Raw genomic sequence first — 22,932 nt, 5'->3', positions numbered from 1 at the left:
TGCATAGCCCTATTTTAAGACAACAGTCAGCAGCAACAACACAACTCTTTATTGTACCTGTAAATACACAAACAGGTACCCTCTCCCGAAAATACCCTCACCCAATACTGCTCTGAGAGGAAAGAGTTAAGAAAGGAAACCCTTGAAATGTGGGCAAATATAGCAGAGATGAGATGCTTTATGCTTGAGGAGGCAGGTGTTGCTGAATAAGAAATTTTAGTTGATTAGAAATAACAAAAATGGCACTTTTCTCCATTCAGAGATCATTTCTACCAACTGTCTGGCAGTATATTTGAAAGAGAAAGGCAAATGCTTACCACACACCCTTAAGCAAAAGTACAGACACTATTTTTTGACAAGTTCAAGACCCCAACATGCACTACATTGCTTACTTTGGATCTTTAATTCGGACTTACTGTACCTACCACAAGATTCAGTACAAAAGGTGTTTTTTTGTTTGTTTTTCTTTGCCTTCTGTCCATAATACCGGATTCAAACTTTGTTCTCATTTTTTTTCTCAACTGTGTACATAACTTACATCCTCTACTGTATATTCAAGTCCATCTGACCAGGCTGCATCTTAATACATCTTGGAAAACGAGGCACTTAGTATTCAGCCACATAACGTCAGAAACGAGTTATCTAGTCCCTATGTGCACTCAAAGAAATTACATCTTGTACAATTTACAAAAATGTGATCATGAAAACGGTCCTATTCTAATGCCTCCCTTTCTTCATTTTTGTCACAATACTCACTATGTCCCTATGGTGTCATGGCAGAAGTTTAAAACCTACAAAAAATAGTTCCTAATATCTGTTCAGGTCAGAATTTGGTGATAACCCTGAAGTAATAACTGATGAAGAAAAGATAATTTGCCGGAAGCATTGATATGATCAAGTTGAAACTTTTCTCATCTACATGACAGCCGTAAACAAAATGAAACATACAAAAATAAAAACAGTTTTGTGAGCAGCCATATTAACACCAGGAATGAGGCCTTCAGATCAGTCTGAAACACACTTCATAGTTTCACTCAAACAATGAGGAGGTTTTTGCTTTTATCTTTTGCTCCATCACTGATTTTTACTGGCCAAGGCAAAATACGTAAGGGTCTTCACAGGTGCTATAATTTCAGTGCAAGTAAAGGGGATAGAAAAAGTCATTGGTGTCTTTTTTCCTTAAAAGTTTATTGTATAAAACAGGAACGTAACACTACAAAGCTGGAATGATTTCTAATCCCCTTTTACAGCACTTCGCACTGGCTTTTTCCTCGATATCTTTCCTTCTCCATCAATCCGCCAGCTTCCTGTCAGCTCATTGGACGTGACATGAGCGCTGTACAACACTTATAAGCTGAAGTACTCAACAGTTCTCTGCCATATTAGCACCAGTCCTCTTCCTCCCTCTCCCTGAGACTTCCTGTTCCTCGACTCCCATGTCCAGACGCAGAGTTGACCCCTACGGTAAAGTGGTACCCATTAGGCACCACCCCTGCGCGGCCCTGCGTGGTGGCTACTGTGACGGGCGTAGCAGCGGTTCCGTGTGAAGTTGAGGCTGTGGTGGAGGCAGCGGTTCTGCCAGAGCGCCCCCCTCCGTGGCTGCTCACAGTGTCCTGGAAGTCCTCTTCAAGGAGGGCCTGTTGAGAAGCGACCTGTGGCTGCCGGTTTAAATTAGGGTCCGAACCGATGCGGGTGACCGGTATCGGGGACTCATCGTGGCCCCAGTTTAAGCGATCGTGCTCTGAAAGGCCACGGCTGAAGCGAGTCTGGTGCCCCGTTGTAGCGGTGCTGGCAACGGATTGGAGAGGCGAGGAATTGGCAGTCTTGTAGGACACGGCAGGACGAGGGGTGAGGGGCGTCTGTGGGAGTTGTCTGCGACCACGGCCTGGAGTGCTCGAACCAGAGGGGAGCATTACAGGGCCAGCTTTGACCACACTGCTACCATGCTGAGGAAACAAATATTTAAATATATTACAGCGATTTATCAAGGTAAATGGAAAGACAATACATTTTTTTTGCTTTTTTATGCTAAGGTAATTCCTCACAAACAGTGAGATCTGTGAGTACAGTAGTAGGTGAGGGACATTTTTTGTTGTGGTCGTTCTGGCCTCCAACACAAATGGAGGTTCAAGAGCAACTTAGAAAAAAGGGAAAATTTTGTTTTTCATGACCTCCAATAGTTTAACTTCTCACTATGCTGCAGGGATGTAGAAGTGTACTAGGGTGAATCAGTACACTGTGACATCCCTGCTGAGTGTGGTTACAGATGCAACAGATCAAATTTCTGACCACATTAACGGAGCTCATCATCACTGCTGTTTTCGATTTGAAAGAGGCTTAAGGTTTGCTCATACTGCCCCTTTTCATGTGAACTGAGCAGCGCTGTTACATACAAAATCAACGCAAAAATGCAAATTTGCTGCGAATGACCCAGCGCCTTTATCATTTTTCAACTTGAGTGATGCAAAGCAAATATTTGTGGGTCATATCTGTGTGTTATTGTGCTATTCAAAGCAAAGGACACAGAATCAGTGGAATATGAATATGGGATATGCATTGTATATGCAAAATATAGAAAGAAATATATACAGTAACATAAAACATAAACAAATTGTTGTGATATGATGAGATCATGTGACTGATTAGGCCAGTCAATAACTTACCCTTGGCTATAAAATCTCATTAATATGGATGCGGACAGCAACAAATTTCAAAAGAGTCAAAAGAGTGAAACACATGTCACTGCAGGGTGTGTACGACAAGCTGTTTATCACTAAGCCACATATTGCAGGTACAGTAACTGACCTGTTTGAGAAAACCAGCGTCTTGTCCCTCTCCGGGAGATGTGGATCGACTGGGACCGGCTGACTTAGTGTGACACTGCTCCCTGCTGCCGTAGCGCTCACAGGAGTAGTAGCGCTGCTTCTCTCCTGCTGAGGAGTGGTGCCTCCTCTCATGGGGCCGGCTGCGGTCGCGCTCCCTCGCTCGCTCTCTGAACAAACCTTCAGCTGAAGGATCAGTGAACGAATCTGGCGGATGGCACCATCAAATAAAATAAGAAGGGACAGGGAGAAAATACAGTATACGGTTTAGCCCACTTACATCATCTCATCATCTATTTTGAATGTAGAATAAAAAAACTAAACAATCAGCATAGTTTAAAATTTAAGCTACATTAGTAGCAATATAGAGCAATGTTTTTACAAGTGGGTCCCTGTTTTGGTTGTATCACGAGGACACAGGTTTGGGTTGATTCACAGTTAGTGGCTGTAACAAACAAAGTAAAAAAGAACTGGAGCAATTCAATCAAAATCAGTGAAGAAGAAGACAGTAGGACTATGAAAGATAGTTGGACATTTTTTTAAGTTTCTTTCAGCTATTCATCTGAATGTCCTACCACTGCAGTATACATAAATGGATTTTAAATGAAAATCAACTGGCTGTAGAAAAACATCCTTCATGATTCCTTCAGCAAAATCTGTTCAACGTTTGGTTTGTGATATAGATTTGGCTTGCATCAATTAATCAATTGCCTATAGAGTGTCTTCACTTAGATAACGGTCATCAAATACACACATGCACAAACAGGACCTATAAACATGGATTATGTAGGGAGAGATGTAAGAGCAAGGGGGCTGCCCATGGATAGGGGCCCTCAATCACTAGGGGGTTCTGTGTGCCTTGGGGTAATTCTCACCTCTGCATTACCCCAGGAGAACTGGAACCTCTCCATCTACCAGTCCAAACTCCATACTAGGTCCATTTCCCAAGCCATGTCCCCACAGGCTGAGCTACTGAACTAGTTTGGACTAACATTCTCCAAACATGTTAGATGGCTCCAAACTCTAAGTCACTGTGTTGAATGCCTGAGTGCAGTTGCATTTACAATGCAAAGCAATATTTACCTGCAGTAGAAATACAAAGTCCCAACTTCAGTGAAAATGTGGGGTTCATTGACTGTGTTCCACATACAGATTTTGCCTGGAGTTTCTTTTAATTGATTTTACATTGTGTTTAATTGTGCGCCCCCCCCCCCCCCCCCCCCGGCTGCAAGTGCAAGTGCAAGTCCAATCCACTGCTGAGGTCAAAGGCAGAAATGCACTTCTTAATGGCCCTCATTTATCAATCTTGCATGAAAACGGACGCAGATCTGAGCTCAGAATTGGTCGTAGGAAAGGACCCACGTTTCATTACATCTGTAAGACTGTAAAATCTTACAAGGGTGCTAGATCTCTGTGGAGAATCCGATTTGTGTGTGTGTGTGTGTGTGTGTGTGTGCGCGCGCGCGGGATAAAGCAAAGCACTGTGGTGAAATTACTCTCTTCAGCGCTGGAACAACTCCAGTTTTCAGATTAAATTTGTGATGACAGAAAGACAAAAAGGCAAAAAAGACAAAAAGACAGAAGCCTATTCATCATTCCGATGTGTCATATCAGCCTCAAGAATGACAAGCTTTGAGGAGTGAAACACTGTCTTGCTGTTTCTCTCATTTTAATAGATGTAGAGGGGGCTGCTGGATGTTCTGCTATCTCACCAAGAAGTACCCATAAATCCCTGTGCTGGACCTGTCCACAGTGGCCTTTTATCTCAGCAATAAAGCCCAGCTGCTGCCCTCCAGTGTTAACACAAAAAACACCCAGTCCAGCTCTCAGGCTTAAATCATTCTAGCAGACGATCCCTGATGGCAAACAAAGAGCGTGACCTTGACTCTCTATACTGCAAAAATAACCTGAACAAGTATTAAGCTGCCTTAATTAGCCTTAAAACAATACTAAATTTCCATACACATTTCTGCCTTTGTTTTTTTAAAACTTATGTTATTGTTTCAGAATATTATTATGTAATAATTATTTTTATGGTGCATTTATCGACACTTTGACAACGTGGCACCTACGATTTAAGAGCTGCATGGATCAAGAAAACTTCACTCAGAGGAAAAACAATAAACCAAAAATGATAGTGTGAAAAAGGATTGCAATGGCTTGCTTCAGATGTATTTGCTGATTTCATGCATATTTCTCTGACAGAAATTAGGTGATCTGCACTGATGGTCTCGAAACAACCTCGTTTGGGATAAAAAAGGGGGTACCTCGAGGTTCTTTGATATGTCTTACAATTAACACTCTACATAAACAATATACAGTATAACTCCAACTTAGAGGCACAACATACATTTCTATGCAGATGACAGCATCTTATATGCTTCTGGCTCTTCAACTTAAAATATATGAAGATTACAATCTACTTTAAACATTCTTCAGACATCTCTGCATGATCTCAACCTTGTACTTAATGCTTACAAAAACCCATATTTCCTGTTTGCATCCTTGCCATCTCACATAGTAGTACTGAAATTTAAATAGTTGAATCTTATAAGTACCTGCTGGAAATTTGGATCAGGTGGTACAGAAACTAAAGATGAAAATTAGTTCCTTATATCAGAATAAAGCATGTTTCTCCCTTGAGGACAGGTTAATGATTTTACAGTCAATCACCATGTTACTACAACTTATCGTTGTGCTTTCAGTTTCACTACAGGGGAAAATGTATCGTACTCATCACTGTGTACTATATGAAAGTGAACTGGCCCTACTTGCAACGACAACTATATTCTATCATTTTTTTCATTTAAAGAGGTTTCCTGCAAATGCTACCTTAGCATAATACTTCAATATTAAAATGTACTAGTGCAGTCCTTTAAAGCAAGTGATGCAATATTTCCTATTAACTACATTTTAATGTGTCTCCACAGCAAACAATCTAACATCAGTACGAAATAGTTTTATTTCTATGAATTTTACAGATGACCCCAAAGTTCAGCTTGAGTGAGAGACTTTACCCCATTCATGGCGAACAGCCAATGACTGCTGCTGCATCCTGTTCATGTATCTGAAGTATTTAAAATGTACTTTGGATGTACAATGTATATCTGTCTACCTACTGTATGTGAGACGACAGAATGAAAAGTGTGTGTGTATATGTGAAAAAATATAAACCTTTTTCTGAGTGTGGCACAGCTTCTTTTTAGTTTTTCTTGGAAAATGGAAATTCAACCATTTTTAAGTTGGATTTTGCTGCTCTAAGTGTGAAGGCTGTGCAGCTCAGTCTACATTTGATAAATGTAACTGTTAAGGTCAGAAGGAACAAAGAGATCAACTGATAGAAAGTGAAAAAAAAATCCCCAGCAAAGCAGATTTTCCTCTGAGAGCTCACAGCTCCCTCTAATCAGATGGAAAGCCTGACATGTAAAGTCTCTGGTTGAAGCTCAGCAGAAACCCCTTCAACTACATAACCCGATCATTGAACTTTAATCCTATAAAGAATTTCTGCAGCTACGTGGAAACATCCAAGTAATCTAGGAAAGCCTGTCCTGCCATCGCTCTCTCCATGAAAATGATGCCAAGTTTCTGTGTGGAGATTCTCCTTGCTGTTTTAATATGCATTAATATTGCTGTGTTAAATGAATTAATCTCTCAACGACCAAAAATATGCCCCTTAATTGACTTTTCAAAATGCTTTTTTCATGATATTGAGCTCTAAGTGATGACACATTTATAGTAAAATGTAAAATGTTTGTGTAACCTTTGCTGAAGAGTGGCCACTACTGGTAATTACAGGAGAGAGGCAGACTGAATTCCCTTCAATTCCTTAGACTGTCTTGAGTCAGTTTAAAGACATCATCGTCAGGTGACCTGAGCTAATGGAATGAAACCCCAAGCAGGACACAACAAACAAATCCAATGCAAGGTCTACTTACTAGTGAAGATATGGATGACAGCCTGCCCCTGTCTCCTAAAAATGATCTTCCCATCCAACAAAACTGCATTCTCAATCACGTTTCGAGGGAAACCTATTTTTTGGATGTTTTATAAGAACTGGATATACCAAGTCTCGAGATGGTGTCAAAAATTGTCTGGGCTTCAAACTATGGCTTTATTTCTTGTTTTACTTTTGTGATTTAACAATTGAAATGTCACAGTGTATTGAAATAAGTAAATAATGCTATGATCCAGATTAAACTCTTAAGGTTAGATGACCTTGCATTTTTTTGTCTTCCTCTGTGTCAGCACCCATCTCTCGTTGATTCAAATGATTGAGGGGGCTGAATTATGCAGGGCTAATGTCAGTCTGAACATGACCCTCTAATGTTTTGTGTTATGTTCAGTTACCTGGAGAAAGATCATTAAAATCCTTTTAAAATCCATTGTATAAACTCAAACTCTTTACTCTTCAAAATATATAGATTTTTTTGTCTCACCAACAGTACTGGACGGCTGCACTGACGCAGCTCTATCCAGGGACTTCTGCTTCTTGTCTTTGTCCTTGTCCCTGCGTCTATGGCAGCGATGGTGGTGGTGATGGTGGTGGGCTCTGTCCTGGCCCTGGACTTGCCCCTGCTCTGTTGAGGACTGGGCCAAGCTGGGCCGTTCCAGGTCATACTCCCTCAGCTGCGGCGTCAGCGAGGATGCTGAGCGCCTGATAGGACTGAGGTCAACGATCGGCTGAGAGGGTAAGAGAAATGTGGAGAGGCGTGAGGAGAAAGTAGAGCAGAGGGGCGACTGTGGTGGTTTTACCCAAACCACTTGTACTGGATCACCAAAATATCTACTACGCACAAATGATACAACCACTGGACAGCAATCTTTTGTCTAAAGACCGATGTTCTACTCGTTCTTCTCCAGGCACAGATGTAAGAAAAGTGAGAAGAATGAACATAAATCTGTTACAGAACTTACACAATTTGTTAGCTAGCAGGATTCTCTGCTAGTGAACAAAGAAGAGGTAGGGTGTTGACAATGGCCTTTGGGGCATTTCTTTGGTTCTTCTAACCTCAGACAGACTTACTGTAAATAGCTAATACTTGCTAACCAACGCATTATGCTTCACATAAAGGAAAACTCCAGTGATAATGCTGAAAATACAAACTTAGTAAAGAGAAGGAGGTTCTGTACTGACATCTCATGAAACACTGTTTTCATCAGAGTAATTGACGCAATATAGTTTCTGACCACCAGTGGCAGCACTGAGCCTGCTTCTGAGCATCATTGCATTTGGTTAGGGAGGAAGAAATCCTGAGATATGTTTGATTTTAAATGCTTTATATTGACTAATGAAGTAATGTCTTTTCTGTTGGTGTCAGTCATGTTTTTAAAAAAAAAAAACATACATCTGACATTGTTTGCCTGCCTTGTTTACGCCAGTTTCCCACCCGAGCAGCAACCTCTGCGGCTGAAAAATAAACTGCAGTCGAGGCTGGCTCCACAAATCCCAAAGACCTCCATGTTAAAATGCCCAAGAGACATAGACATCAAACAATTTTGGTCTCTATATCTAATTGCCCCATTCATAACAACTGTATGGGGGTGTGGAATTTGTATGTAACTCACCTGCTTAAATTATTTTAGGGCTCCATGGGAATGGCTGCTTTGAGTGACTGGAGGTGCTAAGCAGGTAGTGAGTGTACAGTGGGATTTTAGCTAAAAACATCTGCCTACTGTAGCCGGGGGAAAAAAGCTATGAGAGCAGTAAGAGTTTACCAAACAAGGGTGCAGATCCTGCAGGGACGGAGGGGACATGTCCCCCTCAACATTTAGAGCATGTGCACTTGTCATTGCAGTATGCAACCTCAAAAGATGATACCTTTAATAAACACTAAAAGGCCAAATTAAAATCCGTCAACCACAAGAGGAATTAAGTACAAGAAAACGAAAAGTCTAAAAATGTTTTAAAATAGACTTAAGGAGAATAAAGTCATAATAGGTTGTTTGGAGTCTTATTATATTTTGAATTGTGTTTTTCTTTACATAAATAAAAAATATCCCCACCCCACTTTCACACTGTCACGCTGTTTTAACATTGTCATGCGATACATTTATGACATTGATTATAACAGCTTTAAGTAATCAGTGGTGTGTTCCTTTAAAGTCTAACATTCACCAATTTCTCTAAATGGATTAATACTTTCACTAACTCTTTGAGGACATTGACAATCACCCCACCTCAGTCTTATCTGACTGACCGGTTCAGCTAACAGGTAACACACTGATGTGGTAGGGAACTGAAACAGCAGCTAAGTTACCACCCCACCTGCTGGTTACTGATGATCATGTCTGATGATTTTAGGTAATAGTCTCTCAGGTTTGTAGTTTCCAAATATATTATTTTAGTATCTACATTTTTTAGCATCTAGTGCTTAAAATGTATTCAGTCATGATATTATAAGGAACTTTTACATAAACTTTTATTTTCATTTAATTTAATTTCAGATATAGGGTGGTTGTACTGTTCCTCTTGTTCCTACCCAACAGTCCAGCCTGTAGCTTCAGTCAGGGATCACACTATCACAACACCGCGGAAAATATCCACATTACCGAGTCATTTTATCTCATATGCAGTCTTAAAATCTTACTTTTTGGATAAATGTCATTAAAAATAGAGAAGAAAAAAACCCTGTTCCTTTCAAACTACTAAAAGAGCCTGAAAATGGGGTTCAGTAAAAGATTCAGGGGACGCACTTTTATTTTCATGTGTGAAAAATAAGATTTTAAGACTGAAAGAAACATCAAATGACAGATAAGGTTGGACGGGTATTTGTGTTGTTGAAAGAAAATAGTTATTTCAAAGCAATAAAACAGCAGTTCTGTCCCTGCCTTGTTCCACAATCAAACACCAACTTACAAAAAGAAAGGAAAACCACACACTACTACACTACTACATAATGAGAGTCACATACAGTACACAACCACATTTTACCAAAGTGTAGTACTGTACTGCTGTAGTTAATGGCTGTAAAGCAGGACAGAGTGCTTGACATATCCCGGATACATTAACAAATACTTTTCCAGGGATCTGGTTATGTTCTGTGGACAACGTTCATTTTGTGTGTTGCATGTAATGAATCTATCAGCAATTTAATGGAATGACCAGAGTATATTGTATATGTAGGAGGTTCAGTTTGTCCGGGATGGTGGGTGGGTGTGAACTCTGCACTGAGATGAACACATGGAGGCAAACACAGACATGAGAGAAGAAGAAGAAAAAGAGGGAGAGGACAAGAGGAGGAGAGAAGAAGAGAAAGAGAGAGGTGGCACAACAGGTGGTACATACTGCCAGGTGGGTCCCAGGGGCGTGGCGAGGGTGGCTCCGCTATCAGACAGCACACACAAGAGGGAGGTGGTCAAAACATTAGCAGTGGGCATTGAAATTAGGAGAAAGGGAAGACAGAAGAGGAAGGATAAGGCTGGTGATATTCTGTATTTTCTTTTCCATAAACTGAATGAAAAGTCAAAAACAACAATGAGCATGATATACAGTATGTTGTGCCAAAGAGCTCCATTGTTTTCCAAAAATGATAAAGAACATGTCAGTGAGTGGCACTGTTGCACCTGAGTGACATGTTTCTGAACTACCATGAACCATACACTGTATATAGTGCAGCAGGAATGAGTTCTGAAACCCAGGAACAAGTTAGAATTTTTACACTTCTGCTTCCCTCTGGTTTTTTTGAATGGGTTTTTGGTGAGATACCTTAAATAAGGTCTGTGATTCACACAGACTTACTTACGTCTTGTTCTACGACATAAAAAACTTCAGTAAATGCGTCATTTGTCAATTTTGCAGCTTGTACATGTCTTTATAATTATTGTTTTTACAGCAATGGTTTACTACAAATGTCATCACGCCGTAGGGAAATCAGTTGGAAACTAGTGGGTGGTGTAGTTTGTTTATAGACTAGCTCAGCTTTTTACTCCTGGGGATTGCGCAAAAATCATAAAAGTGATGTATATTTGTTTATCATGTCAGATTATCTTTTTGCACGAAACAAAAACTTTGGTTCACCATAGAGTTTATTTACTGCATTACCCTTTTGATACATCCATGGGAAACCCAGTGGACGGTAACTTCTGGGTCGGCCCACAAAAATAAGCCATCCCTGCGCAGTACTCTATAAAAATGGAGGGCTTGACAGCTCCCCAAAAGTGAAGCCAGTAAAGCAGACACACTGTACAACTGTTATACTTGTTCTTGTGTACCTGTCTGCAAAAAAAAAGTGAAGCCAAAACATCTCAATCGCCCCCTGGGGGCTAGCTGCAGTGTAGGTCATGAGTCCCGCCCCCTCCAGGTAAGTGTAAAGGACATGGGTCAAAACTAAAGTCAAACTACACGTCAAATCAATGTTTTCTGTCATTTTAGGAAGTTCTTATCACACTGATGTTTGTTCAAGTGTTCATTTTACAGATAAGTTGGGGGTTATTAGATACTTGATGCTCTAAAAACAGGTGAAACGTCATGATTGACAGCTTTGATTGATTGCTATAGGGTCGGTGTATGGGCGTTACTTCGATACTGTGCCTCCAATGTCCAATGTGCAGTTTTTTTTTGTTTTTTTTCCCCCATATTTTTGAACCGCTTTGTATTTTACAGCTGTTTTATGAAATTCTCAGCATTTATTACAAATAAAATAAAAATATTTGTGAGCTGTTTTTAAAGCATTACAGAAAAGCAAAAGGGCAGAAAACCTAGAGATATCTGAAAAGTGTTGAGAGACGACTGATGCATTATTGGCTTTGGTCTTTTCATGGGAATTGTTGACAATAAAGGAAATAAAGAATATCACCAGCTTTTCTTTGAAAGAGAGAGAGGAGAGAGAGAGAGAGAGAGAGAGAGAGAGAGAGAGAGAGAGAGAGAGAGAGAGAGAGAGAGGGAGGTCAAAATGCAACATAAACATAAGGAAAGCACATGTTAAGTGTTGTAGAGAGAGCAGGTTGACAGAGAGAGGGAGAGACAGACGACAGACAGACAAAACACAGAGACAGACAAACAGCGAAGCTAAACAGACAAGATCAGACAGGTGAGACAATCCAGGAAACATAGAATTGATGGACAGAAATACCTGCCAGACATGACAACTATACAGCAGACAAGAGCAGCTGCTGTTACTCACAGAATGACAGTAAAAAAGTAAAAAAAAAAAAGAAGATGACAATAAATGAAATTCATTAGAATAAATGGATTACAGCAGTTACGCAAAACTCGGATGTTAGATTAGATCCTTCTGCAGGTGAGTGTTGAATATTGTATTAAATATAGAAAGATGAGGAATCATTATCTGTATTAGTGAGTAAAGTAAATAAATGCAAAACATTTTCAAAAGTAGCATCCTTATGATTCCCAAGAAATTCAACTTACACTACAATTCACGGCAATTTATCTTACGTGCATTTACATAGAGGTTAGTCTGATCAAGGTCAATATTTACTGTGACACTAGTTTTTATTAAATATCAGAAGTTGAAAATGACAACATTGCAAACACTGTGGATCTCTAGTTTCACACTGTATTTTAGTAGCAACTATTATTATAAACACAGATTTCCTTTCTGTGCTTTTTAAGATCCTAATATTTGGACACTTTAAGGAATAGTTCAACGTTTTGGAAAATTTTCTTTGTTGTTATACTGGACTTAACCATTCAAGGTCAATGCCTAACCTCAACCATCTAACCTTAAATCTTGCAGGTGTTTCACATATCTTTGCTAACCATCTAGACACGACCAGGAAACAGCTGTCATGGCTCCACCTAATTAAGATATTATATGTAATTTCTTTAATTCATACACAAACAAAAAGGTTGTTTTTTTTGACCACTTCATATCGTAAGCTAATTGCTTCCCGACAAAAGCTACTTAATGCAGTCGCAGAGACGCAAGTGTGGTATCAACCTTTTTTAATGTAACTCATATAAGCATATTTTACAAAATGTTTAAATGAAAATTGAATTAGCCGATGACATAAGTGGTGTAGCACCACCTGGGTTGCGCCAGAGATTTTAGGTTTTGTACTGGGTGGGTTTCAAAGTGTGGTTTTATACAGAAAACACAAAGTAGTACGGAGGTTTTCACAGGTGTCACAGATAATTATGTCCCTGGCTAACGGTGCTCTGTTTGTATTCAGCAGTAATTTAACTCTTTACTTTTTTATTCTATCATTAAGACGAGATTAATGTTGTACACTTTGATGAGTCCATTTCCCCCTCTGAAATAAATCAGAAATTGTCAGACTGAGAGGTCAGGGTTTGTGGGATGAACTGATGTGGACTGACAGAGAGCGGCTCTGTTGGCTCAAGGCTGCTTTCAGCCACCTCACTGCGAAACAGACTATTTTTTTTTTTTTTTGCATTTTGTATTTCCTTCTCACATAAGACATCTAGAAAAGGTATCCACAGTGTCTGAGAATACAATAGAATCAATAGAATGCAGGTTAAACAAACCAAGCATGAATGAGCGAGACACATCTATTGTATCAAAACGAGACAGAGCATCATGAGCACTGAGGAGCTTACGTAGTACTCAGCATTAAGTCGGGGCAGAGAAGCCGCTCTACAGTGGTCCTCCAGACTTGGATATCCCTCTGAGTCTGAATTGTTTTCCACTTGCTTCAGTTCAACAGATTCCTGAATGAAAATGAAGAAGTGGTAGTAGTACTAGAATGTTTGGAGGCAGCACAGATGACACAGAAAGTTAGGATGTAAAAAATTTAGACATTTAGACGATGGCGTCTTCTTGGTGTCGGTGTACCTGAGGTCTGGTGGTATATGGCACATCCTCTGACTGGCCTCTCTGTAGTTTCCTTCGGCCTTTGGGCCTCTGTTGTGCTGCCTGAGAAACATCTCCGGACTGGGAATGTTTTATGGCACTCCTCTGGTTAAGCCTATATATGAACACACAAGAGCTGTGACTGTAATACATGAAGCTAATCAATGCCTCAGCATAATATATAAACAGAGGAAACACTATTTTAGTGTTTTCCCTTTGATAATCATGTTTTAGCGTCAACTATTTTTTCAGTGAAGATAGTTTCCCTTATTTTCATTCCTAAGGTAATTTGTGTGATGAAAGATGGATTAGCATTTTGCAAGATTTGTCAGGACCATTACGTTTTTTTCTTCTTCTGGGAAAACAGATGGTGATGAGGGTCTTTTCACCTGTTTTCATAGCTGTAAAAACTAACTTAGAAAAATGGAATGTACCTGCCATAACTTTTCCCCACCTATTTCCACAGATCAAAAACAAACATGGACCTGTTCTTAAAGTCATTATCCGTAACACTTGAGCTATGTTGTTTCTCGTGGCCTCTTTGGTGGTAAGGTGTAACAGCAGGTCTGTTCCTTCAGAGCCCTCCATCTTGTCACACTTATGGTCCCTGTTGATGTCTTTTTTGCTCTAATGTAAACTCTATTGATACACATTTACCTCTCTACTTCCAGTCCATCCCCTACATGTTACCCTCTTAAATACACACACACAAACACACGCACGCATGCACGCACGCACGCACGCACACACACACACACACACACACACACACACACACACACACACCAGTTCCTATTACACTTCTGCCCTTACTACAAGCCTGACTCAGAGGTTGGAAGTTCCAGATTACAAGTGTTACAAGCCTATTACAAGTGAACACAGCATAACCGGCAATAACGAGCTCGACTGGCAGAGCAACGGCTGTCAGCAGCGTCACTAACATGGTGGCACATTTTCATTTAGAGAGGGAATGTCGCCACAGACACACATATTGAAATACTCAGCAAAAAGGCAACAAGTGCTTTCGTTAGTGGGTCACATGATCAATCACAGTTGCTTTAGCTTATTCTGTGAAAGAAAGTAACTTAACAGCAATTAACTAGATGAAGTCTTATGGATTACATAAACACAGGAGAGCAAACAATTTAGGTCAAACTTAGAAGATGAATCAACAGAGAAAAACAGGGCTTCTGTAAAAAACTGATCTGATTTTAGGAATAAAAAATATTAGACAAGAATATTTTGTACTTGAAGCTAATCTCACAATATCAATTAAACAACAGCTCCACCTATGTTGACAAAGAAGACACTTACATTGTGTCCCTGTAGACTGAGGTGAGTGATGTCGTGGGCAGGGGCTCTGGCTTGGCTTCTGGTTCAGGCTGGGGTGGGAGGGGCTGTTTGGGGCTGCAGAACGGTGGTTCTACTTCCTTTATGTGAGTAAGGGGCAGCATAGGACGGAACAACGCCCCAATTTTGCTCTGCAGGGCAGATCGACAGCAAATTTCATAACTTGAGCCATAAGATTGACATTGTTAAAACAATCTGATTGAGGTAGTTGAATAAAGAAGTGTATACACACACTAAAAAAGCAACAGATCGGTTTATTTGAGAGAATAGAAAATCAAACATGATTGCAGCTGATCTTAGCATCATCTTAGTATTTTTATTTTGTCTCGTATTCAGCCTTCATAACTCCTTTGTGTTAAATATAATAACCAGAATAGTAATAACAGATAATAATGGTGCAATTTACTCCAAAAAACTTACTTGAGTAAATGTAACAGAGTAAATGTAACTTATTAATACCCACCTTTGACTGTGAGATACATAGTAAAAACATAGCATACTAAAAGCTATACCAATATTCTCTCATTTATTACAATTAGCTGGTGTCAAGAAAATTCTGATAAAAATGGTTAACTCATTTCAGGATTTCATGAATGTAGAGTAGAAAACCTGGCCACTACAAAGCACCGTAACGTGCCGTATCATACCAACCGTACGGTACACTATTGTACAGTCTGTACGGTGCAGTACAGTACGGTACTTTACGGTACAGTTGGTATGATACAGTACTGTACAGTACCATAGTGCAGTGTACAGTACTGTACCATAGTGCACCATACAGTACTGTACAGTACTATTGTATCTAATTGCATCGCTTCGTATACCTTAATGATGTAATATTTGCCTTTTTAATGTCTTAGGACAAGACTAAAGAGAATGAGTTTAAACCTGCTGCATGTGCCTCTTAAATATCATAGTAAAAAAATTTGATAGACTATAATTTTGTACACAAAATGAACTATATTATATTTAACCAACTCACTAGGGCATGGGTGTTTTCCTGCCTTAACCACCTTTCAACTCTTTACACAAACATGCTTTACACGCTGTACCTGAGGTCCTCCTGTAGAATTCTGCTGCTGGAGTCTCTTGGCACAAGTCTGCTTATAGTAGTCAAAGATCATTAGAGCTGCATAGACTTTTCCCACAGTCAGCTCATTGTCTAGGGGAGAGAGAGCTGAGTGAGAGACGGTTCTTCCATGTGGCCACTAGATGGCACCAAATGAGCAACAAAATACAACTGAAAAAGGCGGCCGTGTACAGTATGTACGCCTTGTCAGAGTGGGTGTGAACTGAGTGCTATCCTGCTTACTACATGTTTACTAGAAACAGAACAATGCATTAATGCAACATAAAAAAATGACCCTCCTCTAGAGCAGGGTTTTCTACACTTTTTCAGCTTGGGATCCAAAAGAGAAATTTGGTGTCACCCCAACACCCAAACGTACAAAAATATATCATAGAGAGTGAGATATTCACAGAAATCACACTCAATGTTACACCTCAGGCAGATTGTTCTGGTCAAGGTTCAAGAGAAAGGGGGGGTGGGGTGGGGGGTGGGTGTCGGACGAGATAGGAGGTAGTAATGGGCGAAAATTGAGCGAATCAGACTCTAATCCAGACAGCCTGGGAGTGATGAACTGCTTTTCCAACTGGGACGTCTACTACTTGCCCCTCAAAAAAATAGCCTACCCATATATAAGTGGAATGCTGAAGCACTGCATTAAAATTTGTATTTTATCTTGATTAATCTAAGCACTGGCTGTCAAATGCATATTTTACAAAAAGCATTAAAACCTGAAAGGTTTGATACAGTAACATCTATCAAATTTGAAAGAACCCATTCCGAATCAGTCTCCCATCACTTATAGGTGGTAGATTTTTTCAAGACAGAGAAAAACAGACAGGAAGAGGTCAAGTGACAAGCAAACATCTGGGTTTCAGTAGAACTCACACTGGTAGAACTCAAACAGAACTGTGACTCACATTTAGGTGGCGTCACCAGCAGGTCGACGGTCTTCTGTGACAGGCTGGGCCAGACTCGGTTTATCTCCCTCTTCAGGTCGGCGTCACATAAATGCTGCGCTAGGACCCCTGAGGATGGGCCCACAAACATGTCACATCAAATATGCACCACAGCCATCACAGCCATTTGCACTAAGATCAGAGCCGTGCGTCTGGCTGCGAGGGATTCTGGAATTTTGTAGTTTAAGTCGCTCACCAGATGCCAGTTTGATCTCCAGGGCTGTGCGAATCAAGGCCATCAGCGTGGAGGTGAAATGCACCGTTTTGTCCTCCGCAATGGGCATGTTCATCCTCACCAATCGCTGAGAGGAATGGAAGCAAAGAGGAGGGGCCATGAACCAGGAACAAACAACAAACAACAAACACCTGAGGCCTGGATTAAAGATAGAGCTACAAGTCAAATTAAAAGATAGTTGTTGCTAACTTAAGCTCTGTAAGGTGAACAAAAGTTTCAAATAATAAATAATGATAAATATTTTTTGTTGTTGTGTCAGTCCGGCATATGAAGGCATATAAAACATATGGTGGAAAACACATATACCTATTACATATTAGGACTGCCACTAGTGATCATTTGAATTAAAAACCACTCCGTCATTTATCTCTTCTCATGAGCCTCTTTATAATATAACCTGTCAAATGTACAGAAAGATTGCCATGACAATTTCCCAGAGTACAATCTGTCTTGTTTTATTTACAATCCAGCATGTTTGCTTGTTAAATGACTTAATAAATTAGGAATATTGTTGTTTAATTTCTGTCTTTCTTGATAAGTCTATTAATCGTTTGAGTCCATGCACAGACCTCCGCCTGCGTGTTCACCATAGACACCTTTTAAATGAAACAGATACATTCATGGAGCTTTGTGCGGTTTATGGCTGCTGCTGCTGTTGCTATGACACTATTGCAAATCCACCGCAAGCGTAGCACGCCTCTACTAAAAGCTGAAACATGATTAACTTGTGATGCTCAGAGAACATGCTAAGCTCTCACTGCAGCACGTCTTTCTTCTAAGAATAATGACCGAGAGGCCTCGGGAGGAAAGAGAGGTTGCTGGTGGATACACAGCTCTGGAATGAGAGTGTGACAGAAAACTATCCATCAAATTGTTACTGTAACTGTCACTGACAAGATAGGTTCTCATCTTCCAAGGCTCACTTTTCTCCCATGCCATATATATATTGAAAGAGTTACTGGTTGCTGTTATCATTCCTCCTCTCCATACTGGCCGTAGGGATGTCGCACTAGAGTGGGATATCTTTACACTGTAAAAGATGATGGACAATGTATAATGAAAAATGCATTCCAAAGTTCAGCTGGAGGAATTATAATAAAGTGGGGATCTGTGACATGGCAGTCAGGTGCAGGTTTAGGCAACACTGTGAGAAAAGAATCCTACTTAATTTTGCTAAATGCTGAAGCCCCATATTCAGAATTCAGTTTGTCAAGGGGCAACTTCCAGGGCTAAAAAATGATGCCAACAGAGTTGTGCCAAAAATTGCAGTTCCCCCAATGGCCACTTGAGGCTGACTCCAAAAATGAGTCAATCCCCATAGGGCCCCATGTTCAAATGCACCAGAATTAAACATGTTTACAGTCTGGTACAAAACAGTTATGGTCTCCATAGGTAAGTCAATTATTCATGACATCGGGACGGCGGGAACTTTTTTTGATAACTCGCCCATTTAAATTATATTAAAGCTTAAAGCTCTACATAATTAATGGTTTACAGCTTTGAGTGACAGGTATGTGCCATCACAGGAGACTGCAGGTTTCAGCTCCACCCACAATCCACCTCTTTGCCCATTTTTGGATTAGCCGGGATTAGGCAGCGTCAGGCACTGCCAAGACGGCCAGAGCCGCCCACACCAAGCTTCATTTTGGCTCTTCAGAAACCTACAGGTGACGTCACAGAGACTACATTCATGTTTTGCGGAGAATGAGGAATGTGGCCTATTTTTCAAAGTCAGCCTGTTTGGAGAGAAGGAAAATTTACAGCGACCGATAATTCTGTACAGATGGGCATAAGAGTACAGAATTATTTATTAATTAGCATGTAATATAATATAATGTCTGTTTAATCATTTCTAACAACCCTATCTCCTTAAAAAAATAGAAACATCTGCAGGTGCCGTTGAGATATTTAAATTCTTTCAATCACCTATTTCCAGTCAACCTTGCTTTAGTAGTTTTCTGGTTATAAGTGTCTTGAAAAATGAAACCTGATTTGTTTTTAGAATACTTGCTGAAACTGTAAACTGATTGATTGACATAATAACATAATAAATAACTGAGTAGTTTAAATCATCTATCAAGCAAAAATACCACACATTAGCAGGTTCTCACTCCTCCAGGGTGAGAGTTTGCTGCATTGTTTCTGTTATATATCATTACAAATTGAATATTTCTGGGGTTTGGATTATTTTCTAAGATTGTACAGACTAAATGAGGAATTAGTTAAAAAAAAAAAAGTAACTAATACTCCTACATTTTTACTAAAATCTAGTAACTGATCAGCATAAATCCACGCCATGCAGGGCTTCCGGATCAATGCTGCAATGAAATGGTTCATACACGTGCATGTTTGAGTTAGTAGAGCACATTAATAGTGAGGCTAGAGGGGTGGTAGAGACATGTGCTGGATATAGAACTTCCAATTAAAGAAAAAAAATAAGAACTGAAAGGCAAAAAGCAAAAAAAAACATTTATGGAAGGTGTAGCCGAGATAAAGAAAAAGAGAAAGTATATTCAATCAGGGAGCATAACAATACGGATGAAGGGGTGGAGGGATGGGAGATGACAGGAGGAGAAGGAGGAGGACATCCCTTCACTGGAAAGCATCTACACATGTAAAGTCTTGCATCTTTTCCCCTAAAACAGAGCGAAAAAATGGCATCTGCTGACCACGAGGAGTGGACAAATAAAGAATCACAATCAAAAAACACTGATGCACAAAGGACACATGCTTAGACTTAACATGCGCACACCTGCACATACGGTGCAGCTAGAGGAAGGAGAAGAGAGGAAACAAATCCCAGGAGAAGGTAAAAGAAAGATCATCCAAAAGAGAGAGTGAAGCTTAGCCTGAAGACAGAACATAAAACTGGAAACGAGAGAGTGACAGGGACAAATGTGGATATCAGGGGAAGATGTGTTCATTATGAAGGGAGGTTAACAAGGATCGGCATCAATGAAGAAGTGGAAGGGGAAAAATAGAAAAATATAGATGCAGGGGGAAAAAACGCTAGCCTTGCTCTCCGGTGCATTGCTGCTCTCTGTGTGTCTTTGTTCATGTCTTTCTCTGCCGATTCACAGACACAGGAGTTATATTTGGATACTTGACCACGTCACACCCAGACGATTTTAACTGAGGAAAGGGCAGGGCTGCTCTAAATGTGATTCATGTGGACAGCTGTGCTGTAAGTGCACTGAATCCATCCACATTAAGTCTTCATGTTAAGAGGTAAGCAGCTGGCACAGGGACTACCTGAGGATTGTTGACTTCATTAGTATCCAGGTCTTACATATAATTATTGGATGAATCAGTGCAATATGGTGAAAGTGTTCTTACATTACCCATATTGCAGTGCTGAGAAATCCCTCAATAATAACTGATTAGCAACTGAATCCAGATGAGGTCCTGTACCAAATTTCACAGCAATCCATCCAACTGTTATTGAGACATCTCACTCTGAACCAGATACGTCAATCTGATGTATATAATAGATAAAAAACCAGGGGTTCACCAGAGTCAGTAGCATTCATCCTCTAGGGTCCACAAATGTCTGCACAAAATATATCCAGACACTGTTATCCCTAAAGCTCTGCTCACAGCATGGCAGAAAGCATTTTTTAAAAATGTAAGCCAGCATGTTGCATCCTCAAATGTACAGTACTTTCTTTATCTCACAGATATCTGCAGTCTGGCCAGAAAAATAAAATAGTAATCCATTTTGAAACTCTGCTCTTTTTCTTCTTTACTGGATGATTATTGAGTCCAGAGAAGTGCCTGGCACAGTCTGTGGAAACATTGTTTTGTCCCCAGGCAAATATGAAATAATTTCAGGCGGACTGTGGACATCTGTGAGATCTCAAAAAACATTTGAAGATGCAACCTGGTGATTGATAACAGGTACAAATATGAAGATTTTTACCCTTAATATTTACATACAAACACATGTAATGTACACCCCTGAAGTCTCTACCAACTCCCAGGAAAAATATCTGACTCCAGACTCAAGATAGTCACTTTGTCTGTCTGCTGCTTGGTGCTGGGCATGTAGTGTACAGTGGCTTTATTAGAGCTTGTTTGCTGGAAATAGGGATGATGAGAGCGCTGAGACAGCTGTAAAATCAAACCTTTGAGCCAAAAGAGGCTCACTAAGAAGACTTTTTTGAGATGTGGAAATGTTATGGCTTTGCTCTCTGATCTATTTGTATCTATCAGTGTGACGTGGCCCTCTGGCAGATAAAATGTACAACAAACCCTCGCAGAGCAGGACAAGGCCTCAGAGCTTCACACATGAACAGAAACAACAACACAACAGCAGGCCAGAAGATACTGACTGCGGCACACTGACAGAAGCCTGAAGATGTTTGACATGTGGAAGCAGGGGAACCAGTAGTGACTGCAAGAGGGAGGAGAATGGAGGAGGAAGGAGTAATTCTACCTTATAGGCGACTCGGGGAGGGCATTTCTTTCCCAAACCTAGCGGAGGGGACATGTCGCGGAGCATCTCGTACATATCACGGTAAGTCATGCGGCCGCTTCCCAGGGGAAGGATGGTAGGAGGCCATGGAAGGAGAAATGAAGATTTCCCGAGATGTGATGGGATTAAAAGGGGTAGGGGAAGTCACATAATAAGAGAAAATGGCAAATCCAAAAGAGAGAATGGGAGGGGGAAGAAGGAGGAAAAGACAGAAATCCTTGTTAATAAGATTTCCAGGATATCATGATCTGGAATGCCATCGTGGCTGGATTTAAGGATCCAGGAATGGATCCCAGAGGAGGAGGGAGGATGCTCTGGAGTATGTTCTGGAGGATTCCCTGCACAGAGATGCTGGATGAGGGGATCATGGTGGAAGATTAGGGAACAAGAGTGCATTTTATAATAAGGGTTTACTCCAACGAAAATCTGTCTTTTGAGTATCACACCTTGAAAAGGGCTCTGAAAAGTGTGTTGCTTGGACTCACAGTGCTTACAGTGGATTCCAATGGCAAACTAACCTACATTTCTCAAACCACTCCTGACAAATAATCCCCCTCTGACCTTTTTTTGTTTGTTATGTTCCAGAAACTTTTCCAAGAGTTATACACACCACAGCAGAGATGCAGAGCTAATTCAAATCCAAGCCATGACACAGAAGCAGTGTATTTAGAGGAGTTTTTTTGAACTTTGAATAAACTTTGTTAGAAAAAATTACTATTTCTCTCAATCAACAAGGTAAATTTTAAAGAAAAACACATTAATATAGGCCTGTTAATATTCTCATTTGTCCAAGTCATCGTTAGGACTCTGAGTCATTGGAATCCATTGGAATCCTAACTGCCTAGAGTGATTGTCCTTCCCCAAGGAGAAGCTACAAACTTCCCAGAGCGCCGCTTTCAAGGTGGTTATTATTTCAAAGATAGATTTTTTGTGGAGTATTCCTTTAAGATGCCTTCTGTTTTGACATGCTAAGAGACATTGGCGGTAACCAAAATGGAAACAAAGCACACAATGCTCTCTCTTCACTACCCACTCTTCTTTCCCTCCTGTGTTTAGAAAGAGCAAAATATCTCCGACATCACATATGATGCCTTTTGTTTGAGCCTGACTTGTGGCATTGTTTCCTGCACTCGCCATGGTTACCTGCCAGCTGGTTAGTGGAGGATCGATGCGTGTTTTTATGCATGTGTGGTCGGGTCATTCTCTGGCATCGCAGGGAATGAGAACAGACATTTACTCACAGCCCAAAACCAT

At 40.3% G+C, this 22,932-nt stretch overlaps 1 protein-coding gene across 1 annotated transcript in view; it reads right to left on the bottom strand.

Moving 5' to 3' along the window:
• Positions 1-1,382: 1,382 nt before the first annotated feature.
• cacna1bb (calcium channel, voltage-dependent, N type, alpha 1B subunit, b) overlaps positions 1,383-22,932 on the bottom strand; it is a gene marked incomplete at both ends in the record, with an annotated part of 175,415 nt that continues 153,865 nt past the window's right edge. Inside the window, 11 exons of the mRNA XM_083930413.1 lie at positions 1,383-1,946; positions 2,806-3,029; positions 7,259-7,502; positions 10,108-10,146; positions 13,342-13,452; positions 13,577-13,709; positions 14,909-15,075; positions 15,997-16,106; positions 16,931-17,038; positions 17,166-17,271; positions 21,640-21,736. Of these exons, the coding sequence (XP_083786539.1) occupies positions 1,383-1,946; positions 2,806-3,029; positions 7,259-7,502; positions 10,108-10,146; positions 13,342-13,452; positions 13,577-13,709; positions 14,909-15,075; positions 15,997-16,106; positions 16,931-17,038; positions 17,166-17,271; positions 21,640-21,736 (1,903 nt within the window). The remainder of the gene's footprint in view (positions 1,947-2,805; positions 3,030-7,258; positions 7,503-10,107; positions 10,147-13,341; positions 13,453-13,576; positions 13,710-14,908; positions 15,076-15,996; positions 16,107-16,930; positions 17,039-17,165; positions 17,272-21,639; positions 21,737-22,932) is intronic.

Source organism: Echiichthys vipera (assembly GCF_963691815.1).
Source record: "Echiichthys vipera genome assembly, chromosome: 16".
In the NCBI taxonomy this organism is placed as follows: domain Eukaryota; kingdom Metazoa; phylum Chordata; class Actinopteri; order Perciformes; family Trachinidae; genus Echiichthys; species Echiichthys vipera.
This window is presented reverse-complemented; position numbering and strand designations above follow the sequence as displayed.